The sequence below is a fragment of the Cynocephalus volans genome, chromosome 4 (assembly GCF_027409185.1).
Source record: "Cynocephalus volans isolate mCynVol1 chromosome 4, mCynVol1.pri, whole genome shotgun sequence".
Classification (NCBI taxonomy): domain Eukaryota; kingdom Metazoa; phylum Chordata; class Mammalia; order Dermoptera; family Cynocephalidae; genus Cynocephalus; species Cynocephalus volans.
The window spans coordinates 21,269,877-21,291,655 of record NC_084463.1 but is presented as its reverse complement, the minus strand read 5'-3'; the positions used below and the strand labels follow the sequence as shown (position 1 = coordinate 21,291,655).

Below are 21,779 nucleotides of genomic sequence, written 5' to 3'. Positions count from 1 at the left end.
AGGGGTAGGACAGAGAAGTAATGGAATCATGTGCAGGGCTTGTGTGCCAGATGGTGACATCTATTTCTGCTGTGGGACCCATATGCTCCTCCCTCTGCCAAGTCTACACTCTGTGGTGGTCCTTGGTTGCCACAGCCCCCATGACACAGAACAAAACTCCCGGAGCCATGCTCTGCTCACAGCTACACTCACGTGGCAGATCTTCCTTGGGCTGGAAAGTCCTGTGATCAAAGTCAAGCTCTTGCTGGGAAACAGAGTTGCTGTTGTTGTTTTCTTGGCAGCTGGCCAGTATGGGGATCCAAACCCTTGACTTTGGCATTATAATACCGCGATCTAACCGTTCTAACTGATGGAGCTAATGGGCCAGCCCAGTTTATGTTGCTTTTATAAGCATCTGGCAGTAACCGTCAGTCTAAAACCAGAATTTAGAGGGCAGATTTGGCATTGAGTCTGGAAAAAATGGAATGCTTACATTTTCTGAAATGTGGCCAATTTTAGTAACTATTGCATTTTTCGGCGACACCATCTCCCTTCCCAAGGTCCTCCCTCTGAGTTCCAGGCTGAAGGCAGGGAGGGGGCTTCTAGGGAGAGATCTTCTTGCTGTTAATGAGCCTGAGCTGTGGCAGGAAGGATGCACTCTTAGTGCTTGCTCTCCCCTCCCCCTCTCAGGCACAAGGCCTACAGGTCTGAGTTGTGAGGCTTGGATAAAAAGAGATTTGAAAATCAACTCTACGCTTGTGAAAGCTACTGTGAGTTCCTCCTGTTATGGGAGCTGTCCCCACCCCTTATTTTCTCAAATCTCAGAAGTCTACCACAAAACAACAAAATGACAAAGGAAGTATACATGAAGCACTCCCAAAAAACCCTGGCTCCCTCCCTCTTTGTGCAGATGACTCACTACCTCTCAGGTTTCCCCACCTGTACCCTGTCCCTGGCCTCTGTGCCTCCCTTTCCAGTTTTTGGTGCTGATTCTCTCCCCCTCTCTAGGCCTGGTTCCCACATGTTCTCTAAAACCTACCAGATGCTATTCTGCTCCAATAGCTTCTGTCACTTCTCAGCAAGCCCACATCCCTTTACACACGCCATCTGTAAAGACTTCCCAACTTCCCTCCACAACCAGAAAAATATCTTGTGCAAAGAGTAGAAAGCTGGAGGGGAACTGAGAGAGAGAAAGAGATTTTTGAAAAATGACAGCACTTGGGCATATGGACACTCTTATTCCTAGTTTTTGGCTTAGTCATAGAAATTGCCACAGAGAGTTTCTTTAGCCTCCTGTGTGGCTATGGGAAAGCTACATGCCAAAAATAATTGTCAGGCCAGGTCATTTGGAACTGAATTTCTTTGTGGGCTAAAACTGCTAGTTGTTTCATACTATTGAAGTGAACTATGTTCTTCCAAGAAATATCATTTTTCCAAATAACTTTTTCCCAGAATTGAGAAGACCTAGATCCAGAAAACGATCTCGCCATACCATTCAGCAAGTTGATTCTTCCTCCTGCTTTTGGTAAAGTGTGTGGCTTTTGGGCTGTAACACGGTAGCTTGAAGATTGAAAATAAAATACAGAGAACCTTTCCTGGAGCCTAAACACTTCTAAATCTTACTGTATGGTAGTCTGAATGAGGACTAAAATTATGTTGAGTCCCTGTGTCCGATATCGACTATTAACCAGTGTCTTTTGTTAAAGCATCCCAGATGACTCCCTTCATAGAAAAGGAATTTCTACTGCGTATTTAGTCCTTTGCATAAGGACTAAATGTTTCCCCCCCTTACCACTATTGTTTCACATGCGTGGTTGCTTCCCTGACCAAAATTTTAAAAACAAAGATATGTTTTTACTTCGAGACAAAAAGTTGAAATAAGAGGGCTGGCCAGTTAGCGCAACTGGTTAGAGTGAGGTGTTATAACCCCAAGGCCAAGAGTTCAGATCCCCATACCGGATCCCCATACTGGCCAGCTGCCAAAAAAAAAAAGTAGGAAAAAAAGAGAAATACATCAATAAGCACCCAGCCCAAGGAGAGGGCTACTATGTCCCTTTTGTGCTTGTGAATGAACAAACAGGAAATATCCGTGTGGGTCAAGTCAATGGCTCCGTATTCTCACAGTGAGATGCACCAGAGCACAAGGCTGACAAATACTTGTTGAAAGAATTAATGAACAAATGAAAAAGGAAAACCTGAAGGATAGTACTATCACTCCCTAGATTCAGTCCCACCTCTACAAATAACTTAGCTTCTTAGTAACCTGGAAAATAGAAAGATGGAACTTACTGTCCTGGACTTTCATTTCCTCTTGTCCAAGACAACCACTGTCTGCTATTAAATAAAGGTTATAGGGTCAAGAGACTGTCTTTTACATCACAGTCAGGAACAGAATAGGTTGATTAATTGATAAGGTGACACTCTAATCAGCTGAGCTAACCAGCCAGCTAGCTCAGCAGGTTAGAGCATCAACTTAAACACCAAGTTCAAGGGTTCAGATCCCCCTACTAGTCAGCTACAAAAAAATTAAAATTTTAAAATTAAAAAAAAAAATAGAAGTAAAAAGTTGTAAAGTAATAATAATAATGACATAATTTACATAAATAACATACATAGCTGAAGCATATTATTGTGACCTAAAAATATAAACATACACTTATTTATTCACCAAACTCCTAATGTAAGGTCAAGCTTCTAGGAGGGGCCTCTGAGTAGAGTTCCATATAGTCTTTCTTGCATCATCCACATCATAATATAGTTTTAAAAAATGATTTCCTGTTTCCATTTCTTTACAGTAGAAGGAGGGTACAGAGCAGACTGAGCACATATTTATCTCTTCTTCCTCCTGAAACTCTATTAAGGTGAGAGCAAAGGGATCAAAACGGAATATCCCACTGGGACAAAGCAAAGAAAACAGCAAAAGAGATGCTAGAAAGCAGATGATGACCCAGCAGGCTAGAGGGAGTTAGACCCTGTGGGAGGAAGCTTCCCAAGGTGAAGGATGCAGATGCTGAAAGGCTGAGGAATTGGACCCTCAGGTGGCAATATGAGATGGGGCTAAAAAAAGGGGGAGATTGGCCAAGAGTTGGAACCAGCCCAAATGTCCATCATCAGATGAGTGGATACGGAAAATGTGGTACATCTACACAATGGAATACTACTCAGCTATAAAAACGAATGAAATACTGCCATTTGCAACAACATGGATGGACCTTGAGAGAATTATATTAAGTGAAACAAGTCAGGCACAGAAAGAGAAATACCACATGTTCTCACTGATTGGTGGGAGCTAAAAATTAATATATAAATTCACACACACACACACACACACAAAAAAAAAAACCGGGTTGGGGGGGAAGAAGATATAACAACCACAATTACTTGAAGTTGATACGACAAGCAAACAGAGGGGACATTGGTGGCGGGGAGGGGGGGAGGGAGGAGGGAAGGAGGTTTTGGTGACGGGCAACAATAATCAGCCACAATGTAGATCGACAAAATAAAATTAAAAAAATAAATAAATGTTTTTTGTTTTTTTTTTTAAAGGGGGGGAGATTGACTGGGATTCTTCTTCAGAAGCATTAGACCCCACGTCTCTTCTCCCATCCCGTGTAGAAAGGCAACTACCATCTTCTCATCCTCAGAACGATTGGAGATTTCACTCTGGGAAGGTAGAAATAGAGAAGCTCTGGACTCAGAGATACAGGGCCACCTGAAAGTGGGGGTAAGGGTTCTTACCAAAAACAGAGAAAGTAAGTGAAAATCCATAGACTTACCAGAGAAGACCCTGGGCTCCTTCCTATGACGAGTCTCCAAGAACACTGGCAGCCAGGCTTATTTTCCTCAAGTAAGACATTGGAGGATCCTCTCTGGGGATACTATAGGTCTATAGAAACATCCAACTTTCAGGATCTCCAAACGAAATGACTAAGTTCTTACTGATCACTCTACCATGTGGGTCCAGCAGGGGACACGCCCTAATCCCACAGAAAGAGCTCAGCCTTCTAGTGTCTCACTTTTAAATATGAAAAGATGCCCAAGGATCACCAGACATTTGAGAACAACCCCAATACAAAAGACAGGGACTAAAACAAATATACAGAAAAGGGAAGTCGAAAACAACATAGAGAGCAGAAGAAACCCCTTCTAAGAAATTATCATCACTGTCCTCAGAGGGATAACAGAAAATATTGCTTCCTTGAAACGTGATCTGTTTATAAGAATTAATCAAAACACTAAAAAGATCTCTTAGAAATTAAAAGTATGACAGTAAAATTTAGATTTTTCAGTAGATGAGTCGGAAATAAGGTTAAGAAAATCCCTTGAAGAGTAGAATAAAACAAAATGAGCAGATAGAAAATAAGAGGGGGAAAAAATCAGAAGATCAGTTTAAGAAGTTCAACTCTTGAATAAAGGAAATTCCAGAAAGCAAAAACAGAAGAGATGGCCTCTTTCAGCCAAGACAGAGTAACTAGTATTGGACTTACCCCTCCTGCAATAAACAACTATAAATCTGGACAAAATCTATGAGCCAATTGTTTTCAGGCACTGGACACAGGCTGTGCAAGGCTACGATCCTTGAAAAAAGGAAAAATATGAAATAAATGAAAGCCGAAAGAATCTGTCACCTGTGGCCCTACACTACATGAAATGCTATAGAGAGTTTTGGGGACTGAAAGGAAATGATGGAAAATCAGATCTACAGAAAGGAATAAAGAACACCAGAAAGGGTAACTATGTGGTTAATCATAAAAAACTACTCATTTTTCCTTCTTTTGATTTCCTTAAAACACAGCTAACTGTCTAAAGCAAAAATAGTAACTTTGTGTTGTGGAGTATATAGTGCAGATTGAAATATATGACACAAAGAGCACAAAGGATGGAACGAATAGTGAAGTGACACAATTTTTATTCCAAACAGACTACGATAACTTTAAAATGTAGAGTATAATCCCTAGAGAAACCACTAAAAAAAATTCAAAGAGATATAGATTAAAATCTAATAGAAGACATAAGGTGGAATGCCAAAGAATATTTGATTAACACAAAAGAAGTCAGGGAAGGTCAAGAAGAGGAACAACAGCAACCTCATATGCAACAAATAGAAATGCAAAATAGTACACCTTAACACTGATTATCAATATTACATTAAATATTGGTGAACTAAACACTATACAAATGAACTAAACACAATAAACCAAAAAGCATAGATTGTTGAAGTGAATATAAAAGAAACCTAACTATACTCTACCAGCAAAAGACACACTTTAATATAAAGACAGAGATGAGAGTAAAAAGATCAAAACATATATAGGCACACACACATATATGTATATACACACATATGTATACACGAGGGTACTTCAAAAAGTTCATAGAAAGATTCGTATTAGCTTTTATGTTTCCACGAACTTTTTGAAGTACCCTCATATATACCCTGCAAAACGTATGCATAAGAAAGCTGGAGTGACTAAATCCACATTAGACAAAGTAGATTTTAAGACAAGAAGCATTACCAGAGATAAAGACGAGCATTTCATAATGATAAAAGGGTCGATTCATCAAGGAGATATAACAATTAGAAAAGTTTATGTGCCCAGTAACGGAGCTTCAAAATACATAAAACAAAAATTAACAGAGCTAAAGAAATAGAGACAAATTTGCAATAATGGTTGGAGATTTTAATATTCCTCTCTCAGTAATTGATAAAATAAACAGACCAAAAAAAGTCAGTCAGGGTATAGAAGAATTTAATAATACCATCAACCAACTTAACCTAGTTGACATTTACAGAGCATTGCAACCAACAATTGCATAATGCACACTATTTTCAATGGCATGTATTACATTCACTAAGGCATACTGTATGCTGAGCCGTAAATCAGTTATATACTTAAAAGATTTAAGTTATATAGTCAAGGGTTCAGACTGGCCAGCCACCAAAAACTAAATAAATTGTACAAAGTATGTTCTCTGACAAAATTAAATTAGAAATCAATGACAAAAAAATAGCTGTAAAATCAACAAACACTTTGAAGTTAAGCAGCACACTTCTAAATAACCTCTGGGTCAAAGAAGAAATCACAAGAGAAAATTAGAAACTATTTTGAATTGAATGATGATGAAAATACACCCATCAAAATTTGTGGAATTCAGCTAAAGCAGTGCTTAGAGGAAATTCTATAGCTTTACGATGCTTATGTTATTTTTAAAAACTTTTAAATAAGATTAAAGTTCCCACCTCAAGAAACTAAAACAACGAAGGGCAAATTAAACCCCTACTAAGTAGAAGGAAGGAAATAATAAAGTTAAGACAAGAAATCAGAGGTTGGCCGGTTAGCTCATTTGTTTAGAGCACAGCCTTATAAAATCAGGGTCACAGGTTCAGATCCCCAAACCGGCCAGCCACCAAAAAAGAAAAGGGAGAGAGAGAAGAAATCAACAAACCAGAAAATGAACAAACAACAGAGAAAATCAAAGAAATCAAAAGTGGCTCTCTGAAAAGATTAACCAACAAAAGTGATAAAACCATAGACTGACAGAGAGTGAGTGAGGGAGGGAGAGAGAACACAAATTAGCAATATCAGGAATGAAAAAGGAGATCACTATAAATCTTGCAGACATTTTTTTAAAAAAGAAAATTATAAACAAATTTATGGTCAATATACTCCATGACAGATTAACTGGATAAATTTCTTTAAAAACATAAACAAAGCTAACTCAGAAGAAATTGAATTTGCAAAGAAAAATCTTCCACAGAGAAAACCCCAGGCCCAGATAGTTTCATTGGTATAGTCTACCAAACATGTAGGGAAAAAATAGTACCAATCTAACAAATTCTTCCATGAAATAGAAATAAAGAGAACAATTTCCAATTCATTTTATGACATTCAAACAAAAGAAAATTTTAGAAAAAGGACATGGTTGCAAAAATCCTTAATAAAATATTAGCAAATCAAATGCCACATTATATAAAAAGAATAAAATATCATAACTAAGTGGGATTTACCTCAAAAATGAAACGGTTTAATATTTGAAAATCCATTCATGTAATTCCATACATTAACATAATAAATTGAAATACATATATAAATTGATCTATACATTCAACACAATCACAGTCAAATTTCCAACAGACTTTTTTGTAAAAGTTTATCAGCTGATTCCAGGATTTATATTGAAATACGAAGGATCTAAAAGAGCCAAAATAACTTTGGGGGGGAAAAAAAAAGAACGAAGTTGAAGGATTTATACTACTTTATTTCAAGACTTATTATAAAGCTACAGTAAACAATCCAGTGTCAAATTGGCATAAAAATAGACATAAATATCAATGAAGCAGAATAGAGAATTCAGAAATAGAACCACACATATATGATCAATTGATTTTCAACAAAGGTGCTAAAACAACTTAATAGGGAAGGGATAATATTTTCAATAAACTACACTGGAACAATTGGATAGCCATACGCAAAAAAAAAAAAAAAAAGAGCCTTGACCCTTACCTCACACTATATACAAAAGCTAATTTAAAATGGATCATACCTAAACATGAGTTAAAATGATAAAACTTCTAGAAGAAAACTTAAGAGAAAATCTTAGTGACCTTGGATTTAACAAAGATTCCTTAAATACAACATGAGAAACATAAACTATAAAATGGAAAATGTCAATAAATTGGACTTTATCACATTTAAAAACGTTTGTTCTTCAAAAGATAATGTGAAGAAATGTGAAAGGCAAGCCACAGGCTAGGAGAAAATATTTGTAAAACATATATACTACAAAGTATTTATATCTAAAATGCAAGTATATAAGGAACTCAATAATAAGAACACAAATGACCCACTAAGAAAATGGACAAAAAATTTGAACAGGCACTTCACCAAAGAAGATATATAGCTTGTAAACAATCACTTGAAGAGACACTCAACATTCTATGTCACTATGGAAATACAAATTAAAACCCAAAAAAAGATATTATTACACACCCACTAGAATGTCTAAATTGAGGTTGTGCATAACAAGTGTTGGTGATGATATGGAACAACTGGAGCTCTCAAACAGGAAAACAGTTCGGTAGTTCTTTGAAAGGTTAAACAAACACCTACAATATGACTCAGCCATTCAACTCATAGGTATTTATTTACCCAAAAGAAATGGAAGCAAATGTCCACACGAAGACTTACTCAAGAATGTACATAGAAGCTTCATTTGCAATATTCAAAAACTGGAAACAATGCTGTGTCCATCTATAGGTTAATGAATACGCAAAGTGTGGTATAAAAAGGAATGAACTGTTGATACTTTCAATAACATGAATGAATATTCATGTAATGATATGAAACTCATGTTTTTGAGTTTCATGTAATGAGTTTAATAAGCCAGACAAAAAAAAAAGTACATACTGCATAATTTCATTTATACAACATTCTAGAAAATGCAAACTATAGCAAGAGAAAGCAGATAAGTGGTTGCCCCAAGATTGGGGGGGCAAGAGGGAAGGATGATGGATATGTTCAATATCTTGATTGTGGTGTTGCTTTCACAGATGTTACATATATCAAAACTTATCAAATTGTACACTTTCATATGTGCAATTTACTTTATGCCAATTATCCTTCCTTAAAGCTATGGGGAAAAAAAGAAAACCAAAAAATAAAATAAAAGGATAATATGTCATGACCAAGTTTGGTCTCAAGAATACAAGGTTTAACATTTGAAAATTCATGTAATTCATCATATTAACATAATAAAGGAGAAAAACTGTATAATCATCTCAATAGAGGAAGAAAACAGAAATAATGAATCTTCAGAAAAACAATACAAGAAAACATGCCACAATTTAAAGTCAGAAGTTTCCAGGGTGAAAGGGCCCACTGAATATAATATAATGTATAATGAATGAAAAAAAAATTATCAGCCACATTACTGTAAATTTCAAAGGAGAAAGGAAAATGAGAACATCCTAAAAGCTTCTAGAAAGAACCAAAAGAGGGTCACAAATAAAGGACTGGGAATCAGAATGGATTTGGGGCTTCTCAACAGCAACTGAAAGCTAGAAAAGAATAATGCCCTCAGAATTCTGACTATAAACTTTTTTGCAACCTCCAATAACTATCTGCCAAATTAAGCTCTCAATCAGGTATATGACAGGTGAATAAAGATGTAATTATCACAACCAGAGGGCAGGAGAGAAAGGCAAGAAGAATCTGCAGGATGAAGGTGAAGGAAATTCCCAGGACAATAGCTGTGCAGCAGATCTAGCATATAACCAGACCAGGTAGCAGAAAGATGGTAAGCACTAGTAGGGATATTTTCAAGAAAAAATATTGAATTGGTAGAATATCTAATTTTTCTTAACCATTATATTGTTCATATTTTTAAGTTTCTGTATATTATGTTTTGACATTTTAAAAACCTTTCTAGGACTGGCCAGTTAGAGCATGGTGCTGATACCAATACCAAGGCCAAGGGTTGGGATCCCCTTACCAGACAGCCACCAAAAAACCAAAAACAAAGAACCTTTCTGGTGGAAAGAGACAGCACCACCACCACTGGAGGCAAGCCAGTTCTCACAGATAGCAATGGGCTCAGCTTGGGGTATGCCTTTGACATGCAAACTAAGCCATGCAGAGCCCCAGCAGAAAATATTCCTCTGCCTTGGTCATCCCAGGGCCAGGTATCAGGCAAGTAGAGACCACCCCTACAAAATTATTCAAACTAGCGAGTCCTAAACTGTTCACCCTGCCCTGTCTGGCCTTTTCTGAGGAAACCACAATAAAGGCAGTGGCCAAGGCTCTCCCCTCACCCATGCCTCCTTTCCAAGGTTGGTGCTTCTTCATGCGGCCCTCCCTGGCTTGCGGTGCCATACCTCTTGTTGCTAGGACCTGTGAGCATAATAAACTTTGCTTCCCTGAGCCTCTCCTGTATCCTCGTGTGGCTGCACCTGACACCATCACATAAAAGAACACAGAACAACCATATTGTGAGGTTTACAGTTCAGTCAGAGTTTAGGATTGAACTAATGACTGATATATTGGCAACTAAGCAAGGGAAAAACAAAGGTATTCTTAAAAATTACCTTGTTTCTTTAAAAATTTGCACGAGAGAGGAAATATTCTTATAGAACACTACATGGTTCAGCTAGAAATAGTATTTAAATAGTTACAATGGTGTATGTATTTAATATTGAATTAAATGTAAATTGATGACTATATTAGAAAAGGGAAGGGTAAGTGTTAGAACTGTGGGTGGCGTAAAAGAATTAAAGCTTCATCTTCCAAAATACAAAGTTAATAGATAATAGCCAAAACTGATAGTTTGTAAAACTCAGAGAAATAGTAATATAAATGTGCTATGAGGAAATTGGAGCTATATGCCAAAAAGAAAAGAAAAAGAAAGAAAGAAAGAAAAAGAAAACAGCTAAAAGAAATACAAGTGATAGCCTCCACAGAGTTGGAAAAGACAAAGTAAGGGGATGCTGTTTTTATTTATTTATTTTTTGTCTTTTACTTATAATGTATTATTTAAAAAGTATTATTTGACTTTTTAAATTATGTGCATGTGTTATTTGATTTTAACAAAGCAAAAATGACCCTTTGCAGTCACAATTCAACAGTTTGCATAATATTTAATTAAGTTACTTAGTTACAGTCACAGGGACAAGCATGAACAGGTTTGGGAACAAACTGATGCCTGGTAATGTACCACTTAAGTGGAAAGTATGAGAGCTTGCTTGAGAGAAGCCTACCAGCTGTGTGCATTCAGCATGCCAAAGGCACTGGTAGGTTTTACAGAACGAATACAGAGCACTGGTTAATCTAGTAAGTCGTTTAAACGGAGGTCAGTTAAAAGAGCTTCTACTGTAATTAATCCAGATAATAAAGGAGGATGAAATGAAACAGCCTTAATCCATCTACTTTTGCTGCCCTGTTCTTTTCCCATGGGTTAGATGGAAGAAATACTACAAGGAACAGAGCTCAAGATCATCCTTCTCAGGGTCATTTAATTCGCCCTGAAATATTAACTCTCTTGAGGGAAATCTGCAAACGAAGATAAATTAGAGACCTTTTGAAGGGCAGGCTATCTTATATATCCCTTGGCTTAGTCCACAAAATGAGTTGGAAAGGTGGAAAAAGAGATAACAAAGCAAAATCTGCCTTTTGCACCACAGTGGACCTGATTTAATTTCAGTAACTAGATTTATTCAATTATTGCCTCCTTCTCCTTTGAGTTTTGGATAAGGACTAAACACCATACGTATAAAGCAGTGCAAGAGAAAATGAGCAGTCAGGAGTTCAAAATAGGATCTGAGACACAGCCTCCTATGTCGGTGCTGCGTGGGCTTGCTGCAGATTTTAGGCTCAAAGTCACCATGTTATCTGACCCAGTCAATGAAGCCTTAAGGTTTTGAGTATTTTGGATTGCTAATTATTAGAAGAGTTAAGACAGATATACAACCGTTTTTTCCACAAATCAGCCCAATGCTGATCTCTTTGCTGTGCTATTTTGAGCAATATCTGCAGATATATTGCCAAGTACTGGGAATCTCTTTCTTGCTCTCTTACTTGGACTCAATTCTGGAACACCTAGGAAGATTAGATCTACCTCCTTCCATCATTTGCTGAGTCCACAGGGCTGTGACTGTCCTTCCTGATAAGAAATTGTCAAATTTCCTTCATAGCTGAAACTAGAAAACCAAGCAAGGCAGAAATTGGCTTTTAACATGGATAGAGCCATTAAATGATTTTACATTTTGCTATGGTCTGAAAGTTTGTGTCCCCCAAAAATTCATGTTGAAATTCTATCCCCCCATCCTTGGGCCAAAGTGACAGTATTAGGAGGTGGGGGCCTTTGAGAGGTGATTAGGTCATGGGGTTAGAACCTCATGAATGGGATTAGTGCCCTTAAAAATAGGCCCAAAGGAGCTTGTTTGTCCCCTCCACCACATGAGGACATGGTGAGAAGATGCCATCTACAAACCAGAAAGCCTACACCAGAAACCAAATCTGTTGGTGCCTTGATCTGGGACTTCCTAGCCTCCAGAACTGTGAGAAATAAATTTCTGTCATTTATGTGCTACTCAGTCTAAGGTATTCTGTTACAGCAGCCCAAACTGACTAAGACACTATTCTATATGCTGATTCGGCCAAGAGGGGCAATTTGGATCTTTGGAAAGGTCATTCCCTATAACCTATGCAAATCCCCTCAAAACAAGCATCCTCTTCATCTTTCAGAAGCTCTTAGGCTACTTTCTTCCTTGGCATCACTAACCATGGAGTTGACTCTGGTCCAGACAAATGAATGTCCCCTTGGTTGAGTTTCATAAACAATTCTTCCCCATTGTGTGGGCCCCTCACTAATATCTGGGCCCCAACTCTGGCCATGTTCAAGACAAGATCTCTCAGTGCTTGTTTTCAGCACTGTTTTTGATGGGACTGAACTGTTCATTTCAGATGGGGAAAATCTGATTTTTTTAAAATCATAATTATTTGAGCACAAAAGAAGCCTGTGATAGTCATTCTCCTTCTCTCCTTTTAGATCACCTTATTTTGCATTTTGTAGTATACAGATCAACAATAGAAGTTACCTACATTTACACTTTTCACTGATAACCATTCCAGTCACCTCTGATATGCTGGATATTTTCCTTTTCTTATTTTTCAGACTTGTCCACAACTCCTACCTTCCCAGCAATGATTTTGAGCTATTACTGACCTTCATTACATTATGAGGAAGACTGTTGAGTTACTGAATGTTTTTCTAATTGGATTCCATGTCTTCTCAAGCCCTACTAAATAGGGGGCCCCAGAGAGGTACCTCAGTGTCAGAGCTGTTGCCATTCAGAGCCTCGATGTTTGGGTCCCTCCAGTCTTCTGAGAGTGAAGGGATGTAATTGTCTGTCAAAGCATCCCAAACCCTGCAAACAAAGAGAAGCTCTCATTAGCACACATCTGTGGCCTGGCCCCGCCTGGAGGAAGGAAGAGCTGGGCCAGGGGAGGAGAGAGGCTTCTGTGTGTGTCAGGCTGAGATCATCTGCCTTCCAGCATGCAGGGGCAAAGCAGCTTAGAAACTGAATTACAGGCACATCTAGGGAGAAAGAGCCAAGAGCATGGAGGCTGGCCAGGGGCTTCACTGTGAAAGGTGTTGCTGGAGGAAAGAGGAATTTCTCACCATTGAGACACAAATGGCAGAGTCCACAATCAAGCTACCTCAGGCCCTGGAAATAAATCTGCCCCTTCACCAAAAAGTTTATGTCTCTGAATCTAAGCAGTGCCCATGTTTCCTTTCCTATGGGCAGACAGAGACAGAGACAGAGCGACAGAGAGATCTGGGCAGATTTTCTGGCTGAATCTCATTAAGCTCAGGATCATCATCTAATTTACGTGCATTTCAGTTTCAGAGGCCTGCAGTCTAAATGATCAGAAATGGACTCCTTGACATCTCTTGTAAGTAAGGGGATAATGCCAATTCTGCGAGTGCTTACTAACTACCCAAAATGTTCTAGAAGGCCCATGGGTTTCACGATCCTGCTCTCTAGCAATGTAGAGTCTAAGGGTGCTATTTCTCCATCATGGACACGCTAAGGTAAAAATATGAAAGGAACCAATAAAAATACCTGTCTACACAATTGGTGTTTAGTGGGGGAAGATGGGGCTACCTTTATTATGTTTCTTTTTAAAATTCTGATACATACATTATAAAGAAGGGTTTCTACAACTTTTATCACTTAACTCACTTATTTCAGATAGATTTCTTTGAAAGAAAAGGGGAGGGGAAGAGGGAGTGTGAGACCACGATATGAGAAGATACATTTTATTTAGATATACTACTCTAACAAAATGGCCATTTAAATATAAGCAAATATGTATATGTACGGACCAAATTCAAAACATAACAAAATGTCATAAGATGCTGAAAAGATAAGTGCAAGGATATTTATGTATATATGTATATATACCAGAGCACAGACACTTGAAATTAGATACACTTGAAATCAGAAAATAATGAGGGAGAGTGCTGTTAAAAAAAATCAGGAATAATATATCATACATGAGTACATAAGCAAAGAGATTTTCCTGGTGCATACAATTGGTAATGAAATAAATAAAAGGAATCCAAGAAAACACAATTTAATGGCAGTGCTTAGGACATCCTCTTATTCATTATTTTCCTACCACTACAAGGAAGCACTTTGAGGGAACTCATAAAGTTCTCATTAGACATCTATTCAGCAGGATTTCAGAGCCACCTTCTTAAACCATGGGTGACAGCCCAATTTCCATCAGACACTATAAGAGCTGCATTAATCCAGGCTAATTCTAAATACAAGTCCCATTAGCATTCTAGAGCCAAGAGGCAAATATGATTTGCTGTCTCCAAGACAAAACTCCAAGGCACCACACCCACTGGAAATGCTGCTGCAGGACTCCTCTTTACATCACTGCATTACATTCTCTGCTGCAAGAATGAACAACACGCATGCACCTCCAACCTTCAGATTTGTTCCTGCAGGAAGTGCCTGGAGAAGTGAGATGCAGCAAAACCCAAAATAGGCAGGAGCCTTTTGTACCTCCCCTAGGCTGTACAGAAACAGAGAACTTTAATGGACTGCACACTTTCCAGTGACCTTGAGACTGTTTAAATCGGTAAAGTGCCAACCGGGGACTCTCTCAGATCGTTTAGGAGTGCCCCTTTTCTCATTCGGGCCTTCACTGACATTGCTCTTCTATTTTATCTTCTAAATCTAGATTTCTAGTTATAATTCCCTAAACTTTTATCTCCTTGGGATTTCAAACCATCCTCATTCTCTTTCACATCTCGTCCAGGTTTTCTTCTTCCTTCCTGACATACTTTTTACCCTTTGAAGTTATAAATAACTTTTAAAGTAAAGCAGCTTTCAATTCTTTATACTCACTTGCAGACTCTTCCCATACTTACTGCTCATTTAACAATATTAACAATAGCAGTTAGCACTTACTGAGCACTCACTATGAGCCAGGTATTATTCTAAACTCTTTATGTGGATTAATTCATTCATCCCTCACAACAACTCTATAAGGCAGATGCTGATGAGATAAAACTGAAACACAGTGAAGTTAATTAACTTGTCTAAGCTCCCACAAAGAGTAATGGCAGAGATGGGATTGGAACACAGGCAGTATAGCAACAGAGACCATATTCCTAGCCTCTTCATTACGCCAACATTTTATGAATTATATAGTTGACATAGGCATAGGCATCAGAATAATAGAACAAGTTCCAAATCACAATCAAGAACAACAGTTTAGAAACTGGCTCTCCATGGAAAATCCACAGCTGCATCACTCTGGACATAGTGCTTTCATCAGTCTGCAAAAGGAAGAATGGCAGGGGGAGCAGGGCACGACGGCTTTCTAGCTAGACCTCCAGCCCAGGGAAGGGTAAATGGAAGGCAAAGGCAGAACAGTGGCAGGCAGGCAGGTGGGCAGCCACGGGAACAGGAGAGCCAGAGGAAGGAGGGAAACAAAGCTTTCTGTGGGGAAGAAAATGGGAAGGGCTCGTCTCGCCAGAGAGGCCCTCTATCCTATCATACGCAGGGCTCTTGGGAGGGGATCTATTCCCTCTCAGGAGTACCCTGTGCTGGACTGTAACGTTTCACTTCTCTGAGGAGCACCCTGCTATTTACTTTTATCTTTAGGAAAGGAGACTTGGAAAGCTATCTACTGTTTTCCTTTAGCAAAGCTTCAAGAGGTTTCCTCAGTTCCTATCATTATGCTGCCATGACACCTGAGACTCAATTTGCTGTCTCAGTCCCTTACAATGGCAGAAAAGCCTTTTCATGTGCATATTTTATAACTTGGGCTTAGGCGCCTGTAGAACTGACTACACTATCTTTCACCACTGAGGCCTGGGGATTTGGAAAAGGATGCTGGTAGAGTATGAGCAAACCCAGCCGAGGCGATTGTGCCAGGACAAGTGTACAAAGAGCTGCAGGGCCTGGAACTGGCAACATAGCCATCAGGGCTCTATCCATGCTGATAAATAAATATATACACACACATGATATGGTAGACAGTTAAAAGGGCATATCAGAGTTCCAACCTGGTAACATTTCCCTTAATCCCCTTAGGCTGGCTACCTCCGTTTTCCAGTCTTTGGCTTGCGTCCACTCATGCCAGTATCCACACTTAGATGTGTGTATACTTTTGCAGTTAATGTTTAGGAATTCGAAATTATTAGCACATTAATGCCTTTGCACAGCTTTTTAGGTTCCTTCCAACGTTTAAATAGAATCAATACTATCTCTGCCTTATATATGGTAAAACAACCTCTAAGAAGAGAATTATATTTCCTAAAAACCACAGTTATTGGTCAGCTTTCCCTGTCTGTGTGGCATTTACTTCAACTTAAAGTATGTCTGATGACAGGTAGTTTATTTAGTGCATAGACTTTATTTTTTAACATCACCTTTAACCCAATAATTCTATCTGAAGAACAGGAAACAGCCATTGTTCTCATATGCTTGGCTCCTCTTTCTTCTGGGTACTTGTAAGAGGGCTGATAGGGATCCCACTGAGGCAGGGGGTAGGGTGAGGGCTGTCCATTCAATTTTGTAGTCACCCCTAAGAGGCTCTGACCTTCAAGTCCAATCTCTTACGACAAAGGAAAAACGTGATCACGCATACACAAAGAAGAGATTCCGAAATATTTTCTGAATTCAAAAATGGAAAATATATATTCAAATCTGACTCTCCTTTAACTTCCATGCCATGACAAATCAAAGACAAGTTGATACTTTAGCCAGTTCCCTATTGGCCAAACGCAGTAGTTCCAAATGAGGACTAAAGAAATCAAAGCTCCTAAGGGAATCACAGTGTTTGCTTTATGATTTGTGCTATCTTTAAGGGGCTTAGTTTAAACAAGAATTGCCTTGCTTTTGTTTTAAGTTTCTATTATTTACCTCTAACCCACCCAAAACACTCTCAATCAATTTGTGGACAAAACATTCCTCTAAATACTAAACCTGAGAAAATTTACTACAATAACAGAGCTATGCTCAGGAGAATCACAACCAGTTTAAATATTAAATCACCCTTTTCCTTTACCTAGTCATAATTTCACAGTTGAAATAGTTTGGATAGCATCTGTAAAACAAAGTGTATATATGTAATTCTGATTTTTATTTTGAATTATAAGGAGGCTTTAGATACACTGAATGCCTAGAGAGTGCAGCGTTAATTTCTCTCTTCCCTGCTTCCTCCCTCTACCCTGTCCCCAAATCTTACTTTATCTCCAGGGAATTATCCACCCTTTAGTCTCTTAGATGAGTCAGTCAATGAGGCAGTCAAGTCAGAAAAATCAGGCTGAGAAGACCAATAATCCCATGTGATGGTAATTAACATTGAGTGGCCTCTGCTAATGTGCTCGAAGGGAATAAGAACTTGCTCATTGGGCCCTCATCCTTAATAAGGCAGAGGAGGGGGTTAGGTAGAGGGAAAATGATTTGTTGGAAGCAAAAGGAATGGGACGCTTCTTAAAATATCATTTTCAGAGCACATCCTGGGTGAAGTAAGAAATTAGGTTCTTTCTAAGTCCTTAGCCCCGCTTCATCAAGATTGAGCTCAGAAGGTTTCAAAGATGAGGACCCACACAGTCAACGAGAGTTAAATGACCTGCCCAAGGTCACACAGTGAGTTAGTGAGGGTACAAAAATTAGAATTCATAGTCTTTGTGTTTCTAGTTCATTGCCTGGTGCACTGGAGTGAAAAAATACTCTGTATAATAAAGCCCCAGAGCCATTCTTTTTTGACTTATAGAAGTTGAACAAATTATAACAGGCTCGGAATTTTAAAAGAATCAGCTTGAACCTTAAAATTGAATTGAAACACACAACCCACAGTTATAGTACTGGTCACCAGAGTAAAATATTCTCTGTGAACATACCTTCAGGCTAGCATTAATTAAAAAGTAAAGTAGGAAATAGTGTGAGCCTAGAAATTACATGTACCTACAAGGCTAGCTATTATTGCTCATCCAGTTCATTCAATACTCAATATTTCATTCAAAAGATATTATTTGAAGGGCTGATCGGTTAACTCACTCAGTAGAGCATGGTGCTGATAACACCAAGGTCAAGGGTACATATCTCGTGCTCGCTTCGGCAGCACATATACTAAGGGTACATATCTCCACACTAGCCAGCTCCCAAAAAAATAAGTTATTTGATCACTTATTACACACTAAGCACTGTATTAGACAGTGGGGATATAATAGTGAATAAGACAGTCAGATATACAGCCGTGTATTCACAGAAGTACAGTCTTAGTAGTCATCAAATAAGCAACTCTCTCACAAGTACAGTCAAGTTCAATCTTCTAGGGCGTGCCTCTTACCCCATTATTCATGGGTAACTCTTCTCACTCAAATCCATAAAAAGAGAAACCAAAAGCACAGTTGCTCCAAACTCCAAACTTCCATGACCAACTATTTGACATTTCTAGTGTGATTCCTAGATAACTGATGTATATTTTTCTCTCTACAGGGAATTCATGCAAATTTTTATTAAATGCCTAAAACATCCTTCTTTAATTTATGTAAATTACCCCCCTTCTTTTCTATCTAGACCCTCCTCAAACGGTACTTTTCCAAGATCCCTTTTCTTGCCTACTGTTAAGACTCTATACCATGGTCAAGGGTTCAGATCCCCATACTGACCAGCTGCTGAAAACAAAGACTAGGCCTAGAAGGTAGCTAGTAAGTGACACAAGGAATCTGCCTACTCAAAAGCCACGTCACCTAGTTTTCATCTTTATTTTGTCCAGGTTAATTCCCTGTGCTCTCATTTCAATTTGGATGCTTTCTTATATGGACATATCTTTAACATTTGTGAATGATTTTCCAGGCCTGAGGGCTTGTAAACAATTTTGAGATTTTCATAACTCTGGTGTTTCTTGAAGCAAATTGGTCCAATGACATAAATTCCTTCATCACAGTTCATTATTTTTCTGATCCTTACTTAGAAATACCTCGATAGATTGCCACTGATATAAAGAAAACTAAATAAAAAAATTAATAAGGGGATGGCCAGTTAGCTCAGTTGATTGGAGCATAGTGCTGATAACACCAAGGTCTAGGGTTTGATCCCTGTACTGGACAACTACCAAAAAAAATCTATATACAGACTCCCAAATTTATTGTGTTCCTAAAATTCTATTTTATATCTAGGAAAACCTAAAATCCTTCATTCCTCTAAGGGTTCAATTTAAGAAGCCTCTCTGTAGGTGACTGTAAAAGGACATATATAGAATGTCGCCAATTACCAACACAACCCCACTAATTTTTATGATAACATAAAAATATAAGTCATATCCCATAAACCTATAGACAGAAATTAGTTCTATGTCAAGGAGCCCTAGACTACAGGGTTCTGGACTGAAGCAGGAAAGGGCAATTAAAACTTCTTACTCCTGGGCCGACCCCGTGGCGCACTCGGGAGAGTGCAGTGCTGGGAGCGCAGCAGTGCTCCCGCGGCGGTTCGGAGCCTATATAAGGACGGCCGGTGCACTCACTGGCTGAGTGCGGTACGGCCCGTCACAAAAAGACAAAAAAAAAAAAAAAAAACACTTCTTACTCCTCATCCTGAAGGGTCTCCTCCTCCTCTTGGATCTGTAACTGATTCTTCACTGGGGCTAGGTTCTCAGTCTTGGCGTTGTAGTTCCGAAAGCAGACATTGAGCTTCTCATCAAATTCATTCACGAGGTCCTCCATGGACTTGAAGCTGATTATTTCAGAGGAAAAATTCTCAAGCTCTGAGAGGGAAGGGTCCTCTAGATGGTGGGGAGATGAGCCATAGAAACACCGTGGCTTCTCCTCCAGGTCCTCTGAGCAGCAGGGCCGAAGGTCCTCAAACTCTTCATCCAAACTCACCAGTGGGGCCTCCATTATAGCACAGCAATAGAACAATGGCAACTTTCAGGATTCGTTTATCTAGAAGAAATAAACGGGGTAATATGAGTGTGGGCTGGGCTTTCATGCCAGTTCTGCTGAGGAACCATAATCACATATTCCATTACTGTACATCCTGCTAAAAACAAAGATTCCACTCTGCTAGCATTGTGGCCTCTGCACTTCCTCACTGCTGTGCACTTAAGGAATTCAAATATCGTTGCATGTGTTACTACTAACCTAAAGAAACTTTGGAGACACAACTGCTTCCAATTCCCTGCTCCAAAAAACAAAGCATAGTGGTTAAATACGCAGCTCCTGGACCAGACCATCCAGGTTTGCACCCTGTTCTGCCCTACCAGCTGTGACCTTCGGCAAGTTACTTAACTTCTCTGTACTTCCTTTTGTTCTTCTTAAGAAATAATAACAGGACCTACCTCAAAGGGTTGTTGTAAGATTAAAGGAGTAAACACAGGTAAGTGCTTAAAACAGTGCCTGGCAGATAATCAATGCCAATATCGTTTAATATTTTATTATTATTATTATTACTGTTACCACAGGTCCACATCCTTTAAAATGTGCTCAGAAAACTGAAATGTTTTTTAACTTGTTTGGCAAAACATGACATGACCTAAACTCATTTGCCAACTAAGCCTGGCCGCCATAAATATAAAACTACTTATGGTTTTAACTTATCCCATTTTCTGTGTTTTGCTGCAGAAATATTAATTTTTTTTAATTATAGCAAGTGCTACCTCAGACCCCAGTGGATGAAATGCAGAATTTGCAATCTGTTACTGCCTTCCAAAATTTCAAATAATTCAAATTATTATATTATACTATTATTATTATCACTATAAAGGTTTTGGATTAGGGTTCATGGACCTGGATATTACTACCCTCATCAGTAAATGATAGAGACTAACAGAATCCTAATAGAGGCTTTCCAACAGACACCTGAGTTTTTCCCAGACACAGAGCATATGCCTAGGAGCAGAGGAATGGATGAAACGATCTATCATCCTGTAGAGAACAGACCCAACTACCCCCAAGCTCCAAAGCCAGACTCCACAGCCATCTTGGGCTGCATCCTCAGAATGCTATACACTCGGGCCTCACTCCATTTCTCAGCAGCTCCGACCTCAACCCCGCATCAAGGCCTCTTCACACACTGCCTTCAACAGTGATTTATCCATCTATGTACATACAGGCCCCTTCACAACTTCAGTTTAAATTCCTCAAGGGTACGGACATCCTTTGGATCTCTTCCATGGCTCCTAGCACAAACTGACTGCCCTGTGGCTGGACAATCAATCAATGTGTGCTCATTGAAAAATGATCTTCTGTCCCCCACGTACAGTTTCCCTTTTTCAATTTCAGGCAGCATAAGCATTATTGTCTATCATACCTTTCTCTACGTACTCAACTTCCCTCCCTATAACACAAAAAGGCAACCAAACTTTTCTGTCTGTATGAGTATTGATCCAGTTAGATGCTTAGATTGAAGAGAACCAAACAGACAGCAAAACCCACAGGTTTTGTCCTAGGAGTGCCCATTCCCCGTTTCTACCTACAAAACTAAAACTATAAATGAGCAAGACAAAGGGCATGCCAGGCGAGGACCCAGATGGTTCTTACTGGGATTCTGCTAAGATTAAGTTAGTTACCGTTGCATCAAAACATATTCTGAGCATTAGCAGTTTGCAAAGGCAACATAATAGGACCCTGGAATACAAAGAGATATAAAAGCAGTAACATATCTCAGAAAGAACACAGGTTCATAAGCCAACAGACCTGCCAGTGGCTGGCTGAGTGACAATCGTTGTGGGTCCTGATTTCCTCATTTGTTATAAGAAAGTTTTTCTATAGAG

The 21,779-nt window shown here is 38.8% G+C and overlaps 1 protein-coding gene across 2 annotated transcripts in view; it reads right to left on the bottom strand.

The window, feature by feature from the left end:
* FEZ1 (fasciculation and elongation protein zeta 1) overlaps window positions 1-21,779 on the bottom strand; it is a 39,845-nt gene that overhangs the window by 14,343 nt on the left and 3,723 nt on the right. For both annotated transcript variants that reach the window (XM_063094157.1, XM_063094158.1), the window contains exons 2-3: window positions 19,595-19,950; window positions 12,802-12,901 (exon numbers count right to left, since the gene is read on the bottom strand). In XM_063094157.1, coding sequence (XP_062950227.1) covers window positions 12,802-12,901; window positions 19,595-19,905 — 411 coding nt within the window. In that variant the 5' untranslated portion in view covers window positions 19,906-19,950. The remainder of the gene's footprint in view (window positions 1-12,801; window positions 12,902-19,594; window positions 19,951-21,779) is intronic.